Source organism: Ascaphus truei, chromosome 1 (genome assembly GCF_040206685.1).
Source record: "Ascaphus truei isolate aAscTru1 chromosome 1, aAscTru1.hap1, whole genome shotgun sequence".
Lineage (NCBI taxonomy): Eukaryota > Metazoa > Chordata > Amphibia > Anura > Ascaphidae > Ascaphus > Ascaphus truei.
The window spans coordinates 215,489,865-215,509,480 of NC_134483.1; the positions used below are offsets into that span (position 1 = coordinate 215,489,865).

The 19,616-nt window shown below is 41.9% G+C and overlaps 1 protein-coding gene and 1 long non-coding RNA gene across 2 annotated transcripts; one reads left to right on the forward strand and one right to left on the reverse strand.

The window, feature by feature from the left end:
* The first annotated feature begins 8,346 nt into the window (after positions 1–8,346).
* On the forward strand, positions 8,347–11,726 carry LOC142470273 (uncharacterized). Its single transcript, XR_012789263.1, has 3 exons — positions 8,347–8,747; positions 9,803–9,858; positions 11,125–11,726. It is a non-coding gene; the product is annotated as an uncharacterized LOC142470273 (long non-coding RNA).
* LOC142470260 (uncharacterized) lies at positions 10,494–12,484 on the reverse strand. Its single transcript, XM_075577208.1, has 2 exons — positions 12,426–12,484; positions 10,494–11,664 (listed from the first exon to the last, which is right to left on the reverse strand). The coding sequence occupies exons 1-2, from the start codon at positions 12,472–12,474 to the stop codon at positions 10,613–10,615; spliced, it is 1,101 nt and encodes a 366-aa protein (XP_075433323.1). The 5' UTR covers positions 12,475–12,484; the 3' UTR covers positions 10,494–10,612.
* Between the last annotated feature and the right edge of the window lie 7,132 nt (positions 12,485–19,616).

Here is a 19,616-nt window from a genome sequence, read left to right on the forward strand (position 1 = left end):
TTACATGTGGAAGCTAACCAGAAATATTTCTTTGCATGTTTGCAGACCTCAAATTCATATTTCTTTTTTTCTTTTTAATTTATGTTATAATGAAAGTAAATTTAAAACAGACAAAGTACAGTAGTATTAACTAAATTAGAAAATAGGAAACTGAAAGTATTTCCCCTGTACGTCTAAAAAAATGGACCATATTAAAAACCTTCTTGAATAAATTGCTATCTCAACTCTGATTTAAACAAGTGCTTCTGTGACTACAGGATTAACTCACATACTTGGTGTAGAATAATCTCCAATAAGAGGCACCCAGGAGGTTATATTCACTGACTTTACAGAAGGAAAGTTTCACTGGAGGGAACCAGGAATAATGATGTTAAATAGCATCTCAGGACCTTTACCCCTCAAGGGCAAGCTAGGCCCCAGATATACATGCACCCAAAACACAAGTTTACAGGGAGCATTTGGGTAATTAGGGACTCTTGAGTTAGACTGTCCCTGCCAAGAGGAAGTTCCTATCCCTAACCCGCGTGTAAATTGCTGCTCTTCCTCCCTAACATCCCACAAGCTAATGCTCCTACAAGGTGAAATTCAGGACAGTGCTTAGTAGGTTGGTGTTGTTGGTGTTGGAGTTGTACAATAAATACTGGGCCATTTTTATATAACCCTGAAGAACTGTTGCATTTCTTTCTGTGTCACCTTTCTCAACTTTCTGAAATAAAAATGTCTCCTGCCAGTGATTGCATATCAGCGCTGCTAATAGATCATCTGATACGTAGCGGCTGCACTCCACAATCCTTACACTAGGGAACCAATGTGAGGCAGGGCAAAGAAGAACATTGTTCCTATTGTGCTCTTTTTTTTGCATTTTTTTTTTTGCCTTGTGTTTTTAATAAGGACAAATTTACATAGTTACATAGTAGATGAGGTTGAAAAAAGACGTATGTCCATCAAGTTCAACCTATGCTACATTTAGACAACAGATACTTTATCCTATATCTATACTTACTTATTGATCCAGAGGAAGGCAAACAAAAAAATCCATTAAGGGGAAAAATTAATTCCTTCTTGACTCCAAGAATTGGCAATCAGATTAATCCCTGGATCAACATCCTTCCCATGTATACTTATTTGGTATATCCCTGTATACCTTTCCTGTCTAATAAGAATTCCAACCTTTTTTTGAACAAATCTATTGTATTTGCCATCACAGTCTCCATGGGTAATGAATTCCACATTTTAACTGCCCTTACTGTAAAGAACCCTTTCCGTTGTTGCTGGTGAAATCTCCTTTCCTCCAACCTTAAGGGATGCCCCCGAGTCCTTTGTACTGCCCGTGGGATGAATAGTTCTTTTGAAAGCTCCTTGTATTGTCCCCAAATATATTTGTATATAGTTATCATATCCCCTCTTAGACGCCTCTTTTCTAATGTAAATAAATCTAATTTAGCTAGTCTCTCCTCATAAGTAAGATTGTCCATCCCCTTTATTAATTTGGTGGCTCTTCTCTGCACTCTCTCTAGTTCCATAATGTCTTTTCTGAGGATTGGTGACCAAAATTGTACTCCATATACAAGGTGTGGTCTTACTAATGCTTTGTAAAGGGGCATAATTATGTTTACTTCCCTTCCATCCATTGCCCGTTTGATGCAAGATACGATCTTGTTTGCCTTTGCAGCTACTGCATGACTTTGGGCACTATTGCTAAACATGCTGTCTACAAGCACTCCTAAATCCTTCTCCATCAAGGATTCCCCCAATATATCTCCATTTAATTTGTAAGTCGCCTTTTTATTCTTGCATCCCAAATGCATAACCTTACATTTATCTGTATTAAACCTCATCTGCCATTTACCTGCCCACGTTTACAGTCTCTCCAAGTCCTCCTGAAGAGAAATTACATCCTGCTCTGATTCTATTACGTTACACAATTTAGTATTAAACCTTCAAGTAGTTTCCCCACTACTGAAGTCAGGCTTACAGGTCTGTAATTCCCCGGTTGTGATCTAGCTCTATTTTTAAATATAGGCACCAAATATGCTTTAATCCAATCTTATGGTACTGAGCCTGTGGAAATGGAGTCCTTGAACATTAAATATAATGGTTTGGCTATTACTGAACTTAACTCCATTACCTGTCATAGCAAAATTCACAAAACGGGCGATAAACCGGTGATCTGGTGAACGACCCTCTGAAAAGGCCTTAGCCGGCGAGTTGTATCTGCGGCAGAGAGAGCTGCTCTGAGAGAGTCATCTCTCCCTGTGCAAATCTCGCCCAAAATGCATGTGTATAAATTTTAATTTTGATAATAGTTTAGATGAGCAGGGGGTCTCCTGAGCTAAACTGCATTGGTTTCAGCCTCGGGGACCCCCTACTTCCCGAGATACAGGCCCCGTTATGGGGTGCCAGTATCTCCTATGACTTTTATTCCCATGGTCATGTGACGTGGAAATTTAAATGCATAGGAGATACTGGCACCCCATAACGGGGTCTGTATCTCGGGAAGTAGGGTGTCCCTGAGGCTATCCGCTATGGTAATGAAGTTTACTGTAAATGCATTTTTATTGCATAGGGTCCATGCAAGGGGTCTCTGGTGCTAATATTAATGTATATCAGCTCCAGAGATTCCCGGCATCAATCCTATGCAGGAAAAATAAAATTTTCTTCTAAGTCCCATCTCGCCGCTTCTCTGCAGGTTTCCAACACCTTTACACCAACTTTTTCTGGCATGAGGATTTTGTGGTAAAATCACCATTCTAGAGTGGTGATAGGCGTTCATAGCCTAATCACTGCTACTAGAATTGCGTGAGTTTATGAACATGCCGAAAAGCGGTGATAAGTGGCTTATCACCGCTGCCTCTGTGATTTTTTTTATGACCACTTTTTTTTGAGCGATTCAGTCTTTTATCACCCACTTATCACCGCTTACTGAATAGCAGTAGGCATTTTGGGCGATAAGTGGTTGATAAGTGGCTTATGAACGCTTACTGCATAGGCCCCTTAGTCTTAGGGACCTCTCCCCTCTCACAGCATTGACCTAACCTCCTGTAAGAGATGCGTGCAGAGGTTGAAATAGGAGACCTTGTTTTAGGGGAAAATAATGTAGGCTTTTAATCAGCCACAGTTTCAAAAACATAAAATATAGCTTTTGTTCAGCATAATGGAAAAATAAACAAGCATTCCTAGCTGGAGTGCTGACTAATAGTAGAAGGTTACTCCCTACCTAAACACTGGAAGACTAAGGGCCTCATGCAGTAAGCGTTGATAAGGGAAATATGGCCATGTTATAGCCAAAATTGGGTTTGAGATTCAGTAAGCGCCGATAAGTGCTTCATATCGCCAGGTTTCGGAGCCGATAATTTGGTTATGGCCAGTCGCCTGCCGATAAGCCTGTTTTCGACACTGATCGCCACTTTTTTAAATCGGCTGGATTCAACAAAAAAAAACAGCTTATCGGGGCTGATCGGCACTACGAAATTGAGATGTTATGGCCGATTTCTCCCGCCAACTAAAGTTGGCATTTTGGACGGGAGAACGATCGCTAAGGCTGCCGGAACGGCACTTAGAAAAAAAAAATCTTCTGTACATCAATGGAAGTCAATGGAGCGGGGACGTATAACAGTATAGTACTGTTTACGTTTCATTGCTCACAATACAAGGGGGATTTGCATTACAGTGTGGGGGCATTCCCTGCATTGTGTCACAGCTGACGTGTCTTATTTGCATAACATTCGACTTTTACATGTTTTCAGCATTTGCGGGTCACATTACTCATCATGTGATGATGTGGCAAGGGAAAATACTATACTACACTCTTAAAGGAGAACCTCACATCATATCACACATTTTACTCAACTCAGCGACAATTATTTACATGATGTCACACATGTCACACATGTCACACATACACAGTATATTCATCTTCCTTTACATTACACAATGCTTGTAATGTGACACGCATCTTTAAACGTTCATGTACATCTGTCTTCTCATGTTTACATATACTTTTGGGTCCTCCCTATTTTCATGACGTCACTTATTGGACGCTCAATCACATTGCATGTTTACATTGTAACCGTTGCATTACAAGCACTTCAACCTAACTTATACACACATGTACAGTAATTCATCATTGGGACACCTTGTAAACTCATTCTATACCAACTATCCTCCTTACACAAATGCATGCATATGCACACGACTATTCATTGTTGCCAACATGTCACAATAACATGGATAATTACACATGTTACACAAAACTTTTCCCACGTCAATCTCAGCCTTTTTGTCTCATTACATGACTGACTCTTGCGTTCACAAGTGTTACATGCATTGCACATGCAACTATTTATTTGCAAGCAATCTTTGTACAAAGCTTCACGTCACATCATTGCCAAATATCATCATTCCCTGCAGAATACACACAACAAATACTTAGAACAACAAGTGCACACAGCTTGCCACAGAAGTACTTTATTATGTTAATGTAACACCTTGCATTTTACTATGTCACCTGACATCATCACATACCTATTTAAAGGACGCACATTACCTGCTCATTCACAGCTACTCATTTCAAAATGTTGCGAATGTTTAGGAGACGCAGGAACATTCTTTTCTATGACATGCTTGATGATCAAGAGAATCATATAGGGCAAGGTAGGGACACACCGAGGGACAGTGACAGTGACGCGGATACGACAGGGACAGGGAGAGGGACAGGCCGAGGGACAGGTAGAGGGACAGGAGATCAGAGGAGAAGACAGAGGAGACAACTTGTGCCTCGTCCGCGTCTGTACAGGGAGAGAACCCATGTTAGATGGGATGAGTGAGGAGGAGATTGTAAGTCGCTATCGTTTGAGTTCAGCAGCAATCTTAGCTCTTTATGAGGAGATAAGGGGGGATTTAGATTTTTTCACAGCCAGAGGTCGTGCAGTCCCTGGGCTTGTTAAAATGCTGTGCTCATTACATTATCTTGCTTCCGCGTCATACCAGACAACTGTGGGCATAGTGGGCGGGGTCTCGCAATCTACATTCTCGCGGGCCTTTACCCAGTTTCTCTATGCACTCAATAGACGCGCTAGGAATTATATTCATTTTCCTACAGAGGCAACAGAGTGGCTGGAAGTCAGGACTGGCTTTTATAATATAGCAGGGATACCATCTGTGCTGGGTGCAATCGATTGCACACATGTTGCTTTGATTGCACCTAGTCAGAGTGAGCATGTGTACCGCAATCGGAAGCACTACCATTCACTCAATGTACAGGTGGTATGTGATGCCACGATGAGGATAATGCATGTGGTACCCAAGTTCCCTGGTTCCAGTCACGATTCCTCTATCCTGAGGAACTCTTCAGTCTTCCATGCGTTCGAAGAGGGACATTTTGAACCTGGTTGGCTGCTGGGTGAGTACATATTTACATGTTCTAACACAAAACACATGTTGATTTAGGAATGTTGGCATTGTACAATTTGATCACTAATGTCAGCTTATGTGTGCTCCATTCATTATAGGTGACTCAGGATACGGAATTAGGCCGTGGCTCTTGACTCCGGTGCTAAACCCTCAAACTGAAGCAGAGGACAGGTACAATGCAGCCCATATATCTACAAGATCTGTTATAGAGAGGACATTTGGCCTACTCAAGACCAGGTTTAGGTGTCTGGACAGAACTGGTGGGGCTCTTCTATACAAGCCTCAAAAAGTGTCTGATATTATCCTTGCCTGTTGCATTTTGCACAATGTTGCACTCAGGCACAATGTACAGTCAGACCTAGCTGAGGCTTTGGTAGACGAGCATCCCACCCATGTAGCTGCTGAAAATGAACAAACAGCCAGTGGTGGCCAGACACGACAGAATCTCATCAATTCATTTTTTTCTTGTAAGTACAAACTCATATGTTCCTAGTACTACTTTTATAGTTTAATTATGTTATATTAACAATAATGTTTCTTTATATAACCTTCTGTTAGGACACAGATGAATATGGGTTGCACACCTTTCTTTTCTCTGCTGTGTGCACAAAGGGATGTGGCACCGGTATGTTATTGTTGCACAGGTTATATAATCCCTCTTCAATTGTACTTTAGTTGTGTGTATGTGAATACAACTTGGGTAACAAAGCAATAATATTTTAGCATTGTGTTATTCCTTATGCTAAGACAAAACACATATTATGCCCATAATCATTCATGCTTCTAGTATGCTTACATACAATGTTATTGGTGCAGTGTAACATGTACATCCATATGATGTGTACACCAGGCTGATTTACATTTTGAATGTCATGAAATATACATGGTGTTGTACATTTAACACCAAATACACACTTTGCTGTGTTGTTTACGGTACTGAAGATGGCATGTCAATGTTTGCAATTTATATATTGTTCCTTTGCATTATAGGTATATCTCCAGTATGACTGATCATGGTATGTATATTTGCTGACATCTCTCATAAGATGTGGCTACCTCAATCTTCCTATAATTATTAATTTCCATTAATGTAATATAGAGGTGGTTGGAGAAAAGGGGATAACTGTACTTATTTGTTTACTTACGGGAGCACATTCATCACTAGCATAGACACACTTTTTAAGACAACTGTTTGTGTCTCTATCAATTGGTGTAGGATCCATGTATAACACCGACAAATGATAACACCAGCTTTATTATGGTAGCTTATATCATCATATTGACTATACTATGTATTTCTAAACGATTAATAAAAAAAGTAAACTATAGTTAGTTAGGTTAATGAAATATACACAGAAACGTACTTCATAACATGATGGTGATGTCATATTCAGAACATCATGCATTGGAGGGGACCATAACATCTGGCCAGTAACATTATTTGCTACAGTCCCAAACCATTTTATCTACATACCCATGTAACAAGAGATTTTAAAAATAAATGGCTACTTGGTTGTAAGTGTCCTTTACATTGGGAGAAGGAGTGGCTCACTGAGTAAAGACACACACTGGCACTGATAGTTTGAAGCAGGGGAGTCTGGTTCAATTCCCGGTGTGGGCTCCTTGTGACCTTGGCCAAGTCACTTTATCTCCCTGTGCCTCATGCGGCAAAAAAACATTTGTACGTTCCACGGGCCAGGGACCTCAGGCTGAAACATGTGTCTGTAAATCGCTGCGTACAACTAGCAGCCCTATACATGAACATGCTCATATTATTATTATTATTATTGTTACATAGTTTCGACAGTCATACGTTCCATTACATATTATAATACACAAATGTGTTAGCAGAGTGGGAATGGTTGTTATATATAAAACACACCATGTCATAAAATGTTAGTAGTCATTAAAGAACACTCAATAAAAATTCATGAGGCACTCTTTTGCAACATCATTATGTTAATTAAGTGCTTATGCAATATAGGCATAAGGGTATCACATTTTTAATTGTTTGTTAATAAGCGCTGCAAGCAATATAAAATTAGTTCCATATGTAGTATAGTAGTCGGTGGCTCCTCCTCACAATCATCTCATATAAAGGTAGACTCTTCTGAAATCATACATTGATCCGATTGTATCTTCCCCGACATCTCTGAAATACAGCAAACACATGATGGTCAAAGATGGCACCTTACTAGATATGCATCCGTGACAACGCGTTACGCAGCTCTATATGATTGTGTAGATACACACGTCAGTCACTTATATGTTAGAAGTAAAACTGTTCATCAGTATGTAATGTTTCTTTAAATTTGTAGCAGGCATAACTATGTATAAGAAGTGAACGTTGCCTGTATACTGAAAGATGTGCGCGCACATCTTTGTGTGCGCACGCACTTCACGCTTGGCTCCACTAACTGTTAGCGCATGCGCAAAACAAAGCGTACGTTGTGCGTTCAATACATGTTGAAAATACCAGTAAACATAACATCTTTATTTCAAATACAATGAAGACGAAACTACATTCGTTCTAAACGAGTACATCTGTATTCTTTTTAAACAGACGTGTTTGAACAGAAAGCACGGCCGATAACACAATGCGCAAATGCAATACGTGTGACGTCATGTTAAGCCAGCGTGAAACGCACGCTAACACTCCTCCCACTCAATTAACATTCGGCTAACGCCCAGGGTACGCCTACAAACACTGAGCCGCACGCATCACACACTGCAGTTACCGTTACTATAACAAAACATGACAGCCAATAGGCTTTGAGGCGCGCACGTCGCTTGGGGGCGGGACTTACATCACTAATCCTTTTTAAGGACGCCTTGGCCCATGACAAGGGTCCCACGTCATACGTGGTGGACCCGGTTTTCAATGTTGTAGATGTTGCATGATAACAAAACAGGTATGTGTTAGAGTAATGGTAAAATGTTGCTAATATGTTTAAAGGGATAGGAAAGTACGTATATTTATTCCGTCAGCAATGTGTACTACTCTTTCAGGTCCTACTATATTGTATTAGGAAACAATTTGTTTGTGATCGCTACATGTTATGCAGTCTGCAATGTTACGCTGTATCCACGCATTGAAAGTGAAAATGGTGGTTACAAAAAAAAAAAATATTTAAACGCAGAGTCAACGCATAACGATTGTTATATTTACCATTCTTCTAGAATTAACTCTTCGCCTGGCTGCAACTGGTCGCTCCAGAAATGCAAGCCATTTTCATCCACGCTTAACCCAACCGCTGAATCCAGTATGGCACATATCTCCTCCAGGATGCGCTCATAGGAATCGCCACTGCTTTCTTCAAATAATTGGTCGGGAGGTAGGTTCATTTCTTCCGGTTCCCATTCCAATGCAATTTCAGCTGAAAGGCTTGGTACATAATCATAGTACTTTTGTTCTTGTACAATGTGGGTTTCAGGAATGGAGGCTGCAGATATTGCAGCACGTATCGATTCAAACGGATCAGTAGTAGCGGATACATTGCTATTGCCATTAGGAATAAATATGCCTTTCACGACAATATAAGTGCCGTCTTTCAGGATAAATTGTTTTTCCGGGGCAATCTTCCAGAAACCATAGGTGTGTTGTAGCTTATCCTGGTCACGTTCAAAAAAGTCATTACTTGATAAAGTGAATCTTATTGAGGAATTAAAATTCCGTGCATGCTTACGGTCTTGGTAATAAGGATATTTTGCTCGAATGAAATCATCGATTTGGCGTGTGCTTGCTTTCTGTCCGCGACTGTTCAAGATGGCTTCACAGATCATGTACTTATACCCTAAAAGGGGATTAATATTGTTAACGAATTCATCAGCCATGTCTGAGTAGCACAAAAGCTGTGTGCAGGTCTGTGTTATTTGCTCATCAAAATGAATGTGCTGAATGGCTAACAAACTCCTGTTTTTCCTTGTCAAGGTCAACAAAACTAACTACTTTGACTCCTTATTTCAAACGCCAATTGGATTTGTTTGTCTAATTGGGTTAACAGTTGTGGTTCGTGATATGGGACTGTGGGAGAAACATTTCTCCTTCTTTTATCTCGTTTGTGAAAAACATCCCTAGACTGTGAATGCGTTCACATAGTGTTTTTTTGAAAACTAACAAAGACCAGTGTGTGAAAATATTTCTTAGCCAGGCATATCAGTAAAAACACACCTGCAAAAAGAAATGTTTTTTCCCCGCTTACATTTCTGTGTGTATGTGAAAGTCTGGTTAACTCCCTGTCTGCATGAGTTTAAATACGTGTGTATATATATATATATATATATATATATATATATATATATATATATATATATATATATATATAAATATATCTCTTATAAAAATATATATATATTTATATATAATATTTTATTTTTTTTTATATTGCAGGAGTACACACAACATTGATGGCATTAAGTATACCTTGTATGAAACCTATTTAAATGGTGAGAAACATGATTGAATTAAGTAATAAACATTTGTTTAAGCACAATACTGTTAGAGTCTCATACTTAGGATATTTCTCAAACATTAGGCCTGTATTATTAAAATAGTGTTTTCACAAGGAAGCATGAAGTGTATTAGTTTGTGTATACCAGTTTATATAGTACTATATATATATATATATATATATATATATATATATATATATATATATATATATATATATACACACTCACACTCACACTCACTCAGTGTGTGTGTGTGTGTGTGTGTGTGTATATATATTATTATACATTCTGAGATGTTATAGAAACGAACACACAACTGATTAAAGGACAAAATTACAATGGCCAAGCAAGGCAAAGGTAAGTAATAATTTACACATAATCCTGCTGTACACGTACAAGAAAGATGTTTGCACTTACTTAGGTGTTTTAATAATTGCATGTGACTAATATGCATATGCAATTCTTACATCAATTAACACACCCAAATGCAATGTTTTGCTGCAAAGTCAATGGCAGCTTCTCTAAACTTAGCAACTGGCTCCTGGTGGACCATTACTGAACAGACGATTACAACATAAATATTTATAACACAATTAATTATGAGTGTTAACATTTCCAAAACTTCACGTGTACAAGAACATAGTTGAAAGTTTGGAAACAACACAGTCTTCAGCATACATACAATAGTAATTAGATAATCTGAAGTCAACAAAACAAGGCCAAAGACATATTTTCTGAATTATAACATTTATTTTTTTTGTTCCTTTTGCGAGCGAGTAACAGGCCTGCTTGTTGTCTCTTGAATTTTCCTTTTTCTTTTGCCACCAACTTTAGGCACAACAGAGCCACTTTGAGTGGCCTCTGGCACTTCACGGGCAGGGCTTGTGGCCAGTGACTGTTCACCTACGGGGCTTGTGGCCAGTGACTCACCTACAGGGCTTGTGGCCAGTGACTCACCTACAGGGCTTTTGGGCAGTGATTCACCTACAGGGCTTTTGGGCAGCGATTCACCTACAGGGCTTTTGGGCAGCGATTCACCTACAGGGCTTTTGGGCAGCGACTCACTTACAGGGCTTTTGGGCAGCGATTCACCTACAGGGCTTTTGGGCAGCGACTCACCTACAGGGCTTTTGGGTAGTGACTGTTCACGGACAGGGCTTGTGCCCAGTGACACATGTGAGCAAGTTGGTAGACACTGCACAAGTGATGGTTGGTCTGTTTCATGTGTGTCTTTTTTTGTTTTTGTCGCCTCCTTTGTAGGTGTCTGCTGCTGAATTTGTACAGATGGCAGCGGTAGGATGTCATCAGGAACCTGCACAGCAATGTCTGCTACTTGACCGGTAACATTTGGGCCTGGTGAATGAATATCAGATGAATGTGGTGAAAACTGACCTGCATGAACAGATCCTGGCTGGGAGGTGTTGAATTGTGGTACATTAGTCATTCTCCAGTAATTAGCTTGTGTTTGCTGAACAACTAATGCTTCGAATGAGGTGTTGATTTTTTGCAACTGTTTAGGCACTTCAATGAAGACTCTGTGGAGATGTGCCAATTGTGATACTGTTTCTTCCTGCAGTCCAATCATCCTTTCCAGCACTGTCATCATGTCTGAATGGCGACGATTTTCTGCGTCCACTATTTTTCCCTCTGAAGCTACAATTGCATCGTATGTGGAAGTTGATGGACGATTTGGCGGTACAACAGTTTCTATTGGCACCTCTTCATGGTCACATGATTGTATTTCAGTCTCTTCTGTGGCGTCATCCTCATCATACTCATCATCCTCATCACCATGATGTTCTAAAAAGAAATGTACACATTATTAAATGGCATGTTAATGTTTGCTGTGTTACTATGTAATTGTACTGTGTCCTAAGTAACACCTAACATGTTACCATACGTTTTATAACCTCATTAAAAACTACCTTGACTTACGAATAATATTTGGACTCAGTATGAAATATGAATGAATGAAAAGTTGCTCTAAACGCAGAAGTCCTACATGATAATTAACATCACTAACACAATACATGTTGCCTTACACTTAATTTTCACTGACACTACACTGGCGACACACTTTATTCGAGCTTGGCTAGTCCCACGAATTCGGTATACCCGGGTGTATTGAGGTTTGTGACTGTTTTCTGCCTGAGTGCATTGAGGTATTTTCCAAGCAGGGATTGAAGCATTTTATTCCCGCTGGCTGCAATACTGCACAGTATATATATATATACTGCATTACAATTCATGAATTTATGCCATCTGGTAGACACGCGAAGCATTGCAGCCTATTAAATCCTAATCATTATCATTTAACAGATCAGCCGCCCGTCAGCCAGGCATGAACCCAGGCTGGGAAGGCAAACGCAACGGGGCTTGTCAGAGGTGAGGAGCGGCGCATTCCAGGTATCTGCCAGGTACATACTGGGTATTTGCTCGAATAAAGTGTGTCGGTGCAGTAAGTAATCCTATTTAAAGAAGATGTGCAAAACAAATAATGCACATGACAACATAACATATAGAAGAGCACATATTATATGGCCAGCAAATGATACACTCACCTTCTAGTAGTGTTGAGCTGGCTGACCCAGGTGAAGACACTTGTTCCATCTCAGGTGACACATGTCCTCCAGGGGCAACTATATATAACAATAACATAAGTTTTACATTTACATGTGTAAATATTGAACAAACACTTATTGTATGTTCTGTATTTATGATTAACTAACAACATCAGTTCCTTAACCGAAAATGTGTGTGAAAGTGAACATAAATAGTTGTAATAACACTGTACATGCCTGTGTACTTAGAATTTTTGAGTTCCCTAACATACAACATACTATGTTTCTGCAGTAATGCGTGAGGATAAATAGATTAAATGAGTACATAAAAATCATATGTTGTGTAGTGATATCAGTATCATAATGTACATAACTATCATGAGATGACCATTCACAATGGTTATCATGAAGGTGGTCATATTGCAAAAAGTGTTGTTTTTGGTAGAGGATATGTGTGGTACATTAATCGAAGATGTGGCACACCTGAATGTGGCTGTGACTCAACAAGACAACACATGCAGTGTGTGATAATGTGTCTTTCATAGTAGTTCAACTATAGATATGAGTGAACTAATGTGTGACGTACGCTTTGATAAGTAATGAGTTGTTGGGGCATTTAGTAGCTAGAGTTAAGCTTTCAAATGAGTGTGATTAACTTCAGTTGTGCTATTCAGGTTGTAAGAAAGGTATTCCCTTCCCCAAAAAGCCTAATCAGCCACACCTTTCAATGACTTGAAACAGGTGCAAATGGTCTGAACTAAGTTGACCGTGAAATGAGGCTGTAATTAGTGTGTGTGCTGAACCCCACCCCCTCTGTTGAAGTGTATGCTGTGATGAGATATTAATTGCAGCTGCTTTAACACAATGGTAGATGAGCTAAGTAGTCATCTGCAGTGTTTAAGTTATGAAAACAATGACATAACATATGATACGTGTGCCTCATTATGCTGTCTGTATATGACATAAAGCAAAAATGGACCTTTTCATAAGCAACTATAGATGTGTTAGTGCCAGTGATGTTTGTAGGCCGTTACATGCAATTTCTTTGATGCATGCTTAAAATAGGCAGTAATGTCATGTTTGTCGGAGTAAAATCAATAAAATACACAATAATATGATACATATTTCTGTTCTGTACCTGTAGCTACTAATAATTTCTCATGAACATGTGTTACACATGTGTACTACCCTGTTGTTCCCCATCTTCGCCCACCATCAATTGCTTCCACTGCAGCTATGCATTTTGGGAATTCACATGTAAATGAGCACGCAATGGCACGTGCTATATTAGTTACTGCTTTTAGTAGGACTACTACATATATGTCTATTTTGAGATATATATATACAGAATCAGACATATACATATATAGATGCAGGTATGCTTATATTGTGAAGACAGTATAAAAAGCAGTGTAAATATGCAAAATAACTGTAAGCAACGACACGCCTAGTACAGTAATATTTATCACCTGCTGGAAATTGTGACAGATAAATTCCAATGTCACGGTCACCAGCCAAGCCTTCCACGACGACGGTAAGTAATTTTGGCCGAAGCAGCTCCTCCAATGGAGTCAATATGAGACGTTGTGGTGTGGGCCCACCTCCAGTGCCAGTAGCATGCACGCGTTGGTCTTGTATTTTCTTTTTCAATTTGGACCTAATATCATCAAATCTTTTCCGACAATGATACTGCACCGACACACTTTATTTGAGCAAATACCCGGTATGTACCTGGCAGATACCTGGAATGCGCCGCTCCTCACCTCTGACAAGCCCCGTTGCATTTGCCTTCCCAGCCTGGGTTCATGCCTGGCTGATGGGCGGCTGATCTGTTAAATGATAATGATTAGGATTTAATAGGCTGCAATGCTTCGCGTGTCTACCAGATGGCATAAATTCATGAATTGTAATGCAGTTTATATATATATACTGTGCAGTATTGCAGCCAGCGGGAATAAAATGCTTCAATCCCTGCTTGGAAAATAACTCAATGCACTCGGGCAGAAAACAGTCACAAACCTCAATACACCCGGGTATACCCGAATTCGTGGAACTAGCCAAGCTCGAATAAAGTGTGTCGCCAGTGTACTTGTCCCTGACACTATTCCCACAGGCATTGACACCAATGACTATTGTGTCCCACATTTCTTTTTTGCTTGCTGCACTTGTCCGCCCTTGAAAAACATATAAAAGATATGAGGTAAATTAATAATAATATAAGCACCAGTTTCCTACACTGCTAGCTGTTCCAAGAGATAGCAAACATGCTGTTTTATGTGTAATATGTGCAGCACATGAGCATTCACTACTAAACCTATACATGTAAGCAAGGTTGCATTCATATTGTATGCAGTTCTGGCAAATTGACCGCCTGTGTTTATTTGTCCTTGTAAGGCATGATAAAAAGCTGTGTTTCCACACTAATGAACATAGAAAGATATTGTGTACCCATATTTGCATATGAACAAAACTCAGATGACCTAGGATCACATGTATTTGAATAATAAATGTAAAGTTACACTTACCTACTAAATGTCCATAGAGACTGTCATAGTGCTCCAGAATGCCAGTGACAAGAGCCCTATTTTCCTGGTCATTGAAGCGAGGATTACGTGGCTTCTCCACACGTTTTTTCCGAGCAGGTTTAGGGTCAGAGCTTGGCTGGTGCTGACTGGACTCTCCTTCTTCCAATGGAAGAGCCTCCAAAAGCTGGCCACCAGCAAGCACGCCACCACCAGACACCCCATCAGCAACTGCGCCACCAGCAGCACTCCCAGCACCAGCACTCCCACTCCTAGCACCAGCACTCACACTCCTAGCACCAGCACTCACACTCCTAGCACCAGCACTCACACTCCTAGCACCAGCACTCCCAGCACCAGCACTCACACTCACAGCAACAGCACTCCCACTCCCAGCACCAGCACTCCCACTCACAGCAACAGCACTCCCACTCCCAACAACAGCACTCCCACTCCCAACAACAGCACTCCCACTCCCAGCAACACCACTCGCAGCACCAGCACTCCCACTCCCAACAACAGCACTCCCACTCCCAGCAACACCACTCGGTGCACCAGCAACATCACTCCCCTGAACAGAACGTTCACTCCGACGTGTACTCCCACGAGTAGCACTCCCACTCCCACCAGCATCACTCTTCCCACGCTTTGCGGGCATACTTCCAGCACTCACAAAAAACAGACAAGAAATGTACAGGCAATCACACGACCCACTTCCACATATAAAACAAGACAAAGATGTAAACAAAACAACAAAGGACAAAGCTCACCCAATACACAACAAGTCTCTCAGTCAATATGCAAATCTTCAATCGTCCAGCTCTGTGCGTCTCTCTCTCTCTCTCACTCCCAACAACACAGAGAATGATTAGCAGTACACGTTGCCTTTAAATATGGCGCGCAATCAAAAACATGCTTGTTTCGCCTGATTCAGCAAGATTTGTGATTGTGCAACCTAACAGCACCCCGCCACGCACGCCGATACACCTGTGTGTGATCGGCTCATCATCGTGAGAGTGGGCGGATTTGTTTTCTGGTTGATTTTGAATGTATTCGGCACTTACTGCATACGGAGAGGGAAAAACGCCAATAACATGACTAATCGATAAGCTTGCCGATTTCACATAATCGTCGCTTACTGCATGAGGCCCTAAGGGGGCTATGCACTAAGCTGTGATAAGTCATTTTAAGAACGCAAAGTGCTCTTAGAACGTGATGTTCCCCCGAACAAGATTCACTAAGCCACGCAAACAGGCACGTTGGGGCTCATTCAGAAAGCGTTCATAAGCCACTTATCAAGCACTTATCACCCAAAATGCCTACTGCTATTCAGTAAGCAGTGATAAGTGGGTGATAAAGACTGAATTGCTCAAAAAAAATTGGTCATAAAAAATATCACAGAGGCAGCGGTGATAAGCCACTTATCACCACTTTTCGACATGTTCATAAACTCGTGCAATTCTAGTAGCAGTGATTTGGCTATGAACGCCTATCACCGCTCTAGAATGGCGATTTTATCACAAAATTCTCACGCCAGAAAATGTTGGCTTAAAGGTGTTGGAAACCTGCAGAGAAGCGGCGAGATGGGACATAGAAAAAAAATGCATTTTTCCTGCATAGGATTGATGCCGGGAATCTCTGGAGCTGATATACATTAATATTAGCACCAGAGACCCCTGGCATGAATCCTGTGCAATAAAAATGCATTTACAGTAAACTTCATTACCACAACGGATAGCCTCAGGGACCCCCTATTTCCCAAGATACAGGCCCCGTTATGGGGTCCAGTATCTCCTATGTATTTAAATGTCCGTGTCACGTGACCATGGGAATAAAATGCATAGGAGATACTGGCACCCCATAACGGGGCCTGTTTCTCGGGAAGTAGGGGGTCCCTGAGGCTGAAACCAATGCGTTTCAGCTCAGGAGAACCCCTGCTCATCTAAACTATTAACAAAATTAAAATTTGTACACATAAATTTCGGGCGATATTTGCACAGGGAGAGACGGCTCTCTCAGGCAAGCTCTCTCGGCAGCAGATACAACTTGCCGGGTAAGGCCTTTTCAGAGGATCGTTCATCAGATCACGGCTTATCACCCGTTTTGTAAATTTTGCTATGACAGGTAATGAAGGCTTTCTGAATACCGTGATAGCAATAATAGGGAGTGGAGGGGGGAAAGGGTGGTAAGCTCTAGCTACTGTCTGTGATACGGTGCCAGGGGTGAGAGGATCATTGAACGTACAAAGTACCTGCCTAAACAAGTAAGAGAACCCCTTTTCAACAAGCACTCATATTGGGATTGGTACAAGAACGTTAATTAAAAATACCTTTATTAGTGTATATGGGTAAAATAAGTGAAATACATAAACACTCAACACAATTAAAATAAGTATTAAATTAAATGTCTCTAAGTCTGAATCGTAGACTACTAGAGGTTGGTATTGAAGGAATATGATGTATCTGGCACCATGTGCAATAAAGAGTTTTAATATTGCAGTGTGAATTGGATGGGGTGCCTCAGTGTGATGTGTGTATTGTAGTTGAAAGGGTCTGGTGTGTGTTGCATAAGTAGAGGTGTCAATCACACCGCTTTCAAATCACATCTTATTAATATGTGGTTCAATGGTAATCTGTAATATGTAATATAGCTAGTACGTTACTGGCCAAACCAACATAGTATATGCTGATTATGGCCTAGTAGGAATCGATAGTTAAAGAGACCACCAAAGGGTTAATATATATCCTTCAATGCAGCACTGGATAAGTTAAAATGACAAAGAAAAAGGCTACTATGTAGCTAGGGGTGGTGAGGCTATATTGTGGGAGCTATTGCTGTGTATCAATGTTATAGTTGATTCCCCCTGGTCAGTAATTTTTCCAAGGTTATAATAGCCTCACAAGTGTTCAAACCAAATTAATGTAGTGAATAGATAAATACATAATGAAATGAATCACTGCTCGTATCCCCTGTGAAGGTGGCAAGTGTGTCTCTGAATAGGCTTGCTGGTATACAGATAGAAAAAAACTGGCCAGTTGCAAACGGTTTATTTCAGCTGCCTATAGGACAAGAAGCACTCTATCTCTGCAGACTTATGTGGATGGTTTCACATTTATTCTTATAGGGCGAGTACGCCCTGTCTGCTGCGTATAGACACTAAGATATTATAGAGAAATGGTGCCCTGCAGCCGCTCGGTAAAGTACCCTCTACAATACAAGGGTGCTATTTGGGGCTGCTATCTCGGAGCGTTTATTCTCTGCTCACGAGTGGCGACATTTGTTGAGTTTCCGCCCGGCATGGTGTATTAATAAACACCGCTGTGAGTAAAGTTGCCGGGTGGAGCTCGGAGTGAAGCTGCGGCTATTATCCGCGCTCTCTAGACAGACGTCGCCGCACCAATGCACGTGCTGACGTCACAGAGGACCGCCCACCGACGTACGTTTCGCGTCACACTGACGCTTTCTCAAGGTGGCCACCATTTCTCTATAATATCTTAGTGTCTATACGCAGCAGACAGGGCGTACTCGCCCTATAAGAATAAATGTGAAACCATCCACATAAGTCTGCAGAGATAGAGTGCTTCTTGTCCTATAGGCAGCTGAGACGGAGGGGGAAGCCCAAAACAAGCGCGCGATCCAGCCCCCCCGAACCCTCCGCTCCCCACGTGGGCGGAGGGGGAAGCCCAAAACAATCGCGCGATCCAGCCCCCCCGCACCCTCCGCTCCCCACGTGGGACGGAGGGGGAAGTGCCAACCCAGCTTCCCCCGTGCGCGCCTCCTGCGCCAGTCCGCCTCCTGCCCATGATCTCCCCCTAATCACCTGCCCCCGATCCTCGCATGCTGCCCGGGGTGTCCGGGGAGCGTGCTGCGGCGTCGGCCGCTTCTGGGGGGGGGGGGGGACCTGCTGCTGCTGCTGCTGCTGCTGAGGCCCACGCTGCGCTGTGTGTCCCATGTCTTGGAGAGGGCCCACTGCCGTGCGGAGACCCCACTGCTGCCACGTGTGACCCGGTGAGTGTGTGAGTGACAGACTGAGTGTCTGTGAGTGTGTGAGTGTGCCTGTGTGTCTGTGAGTGTGCCTGTGTGTCTGTGAGTGTGCCTGTGTGTCTGTGAGTGTGCCTGTGTGTCTGTCAGTGTGCCTGTGTGTCTGTGAGTGTGCCTGTGTGTCTGTGAGTGTGCCTGTCAGTGTGCCTGTGTGTGTGTGTGTGTGTCTGTCAGTGTGCCTGTGTGTCTGTGAGTGTGCCTGTGTGTCTGTGAGTGTGCCTGTGTGTCTGTGAGTGTGCCTGTGTGCCTGTGTGTCTGTCAGTGTGTCTGTCAGTGTGCCTGTGTGTCTGTCAGTGTGCCTGTGTGTCTGTCAGTGTGCCTGTGTGTCTGTGAGTGTACCTGTGTGTCTGTGAGTGTGCCTGTGTGCCTGTGTGTCTGTCAGTGTGTCTGTCAGTGTGCCTGAGTGTCTGTGAGTGTGCCTGTGTGCCTGTGTGTCTGTGAGTGTGTCTGTGTGTCTGTCAGTGTGCCTGTGTGTCTGTGAGTGTGCCTGTGTGTCTGTCAGTGTGCCTGTGTGTCTGTGAGTGTGCCTGTCAGTGTGCCTGTGTGTGTGTGTGTCTGTCAGTGTGCCTGTGTGTCTGTGAGTGTGCCTGTGTGTCTGTGAGTGTGCCTGTGTGTCTGAGTGTGCCTG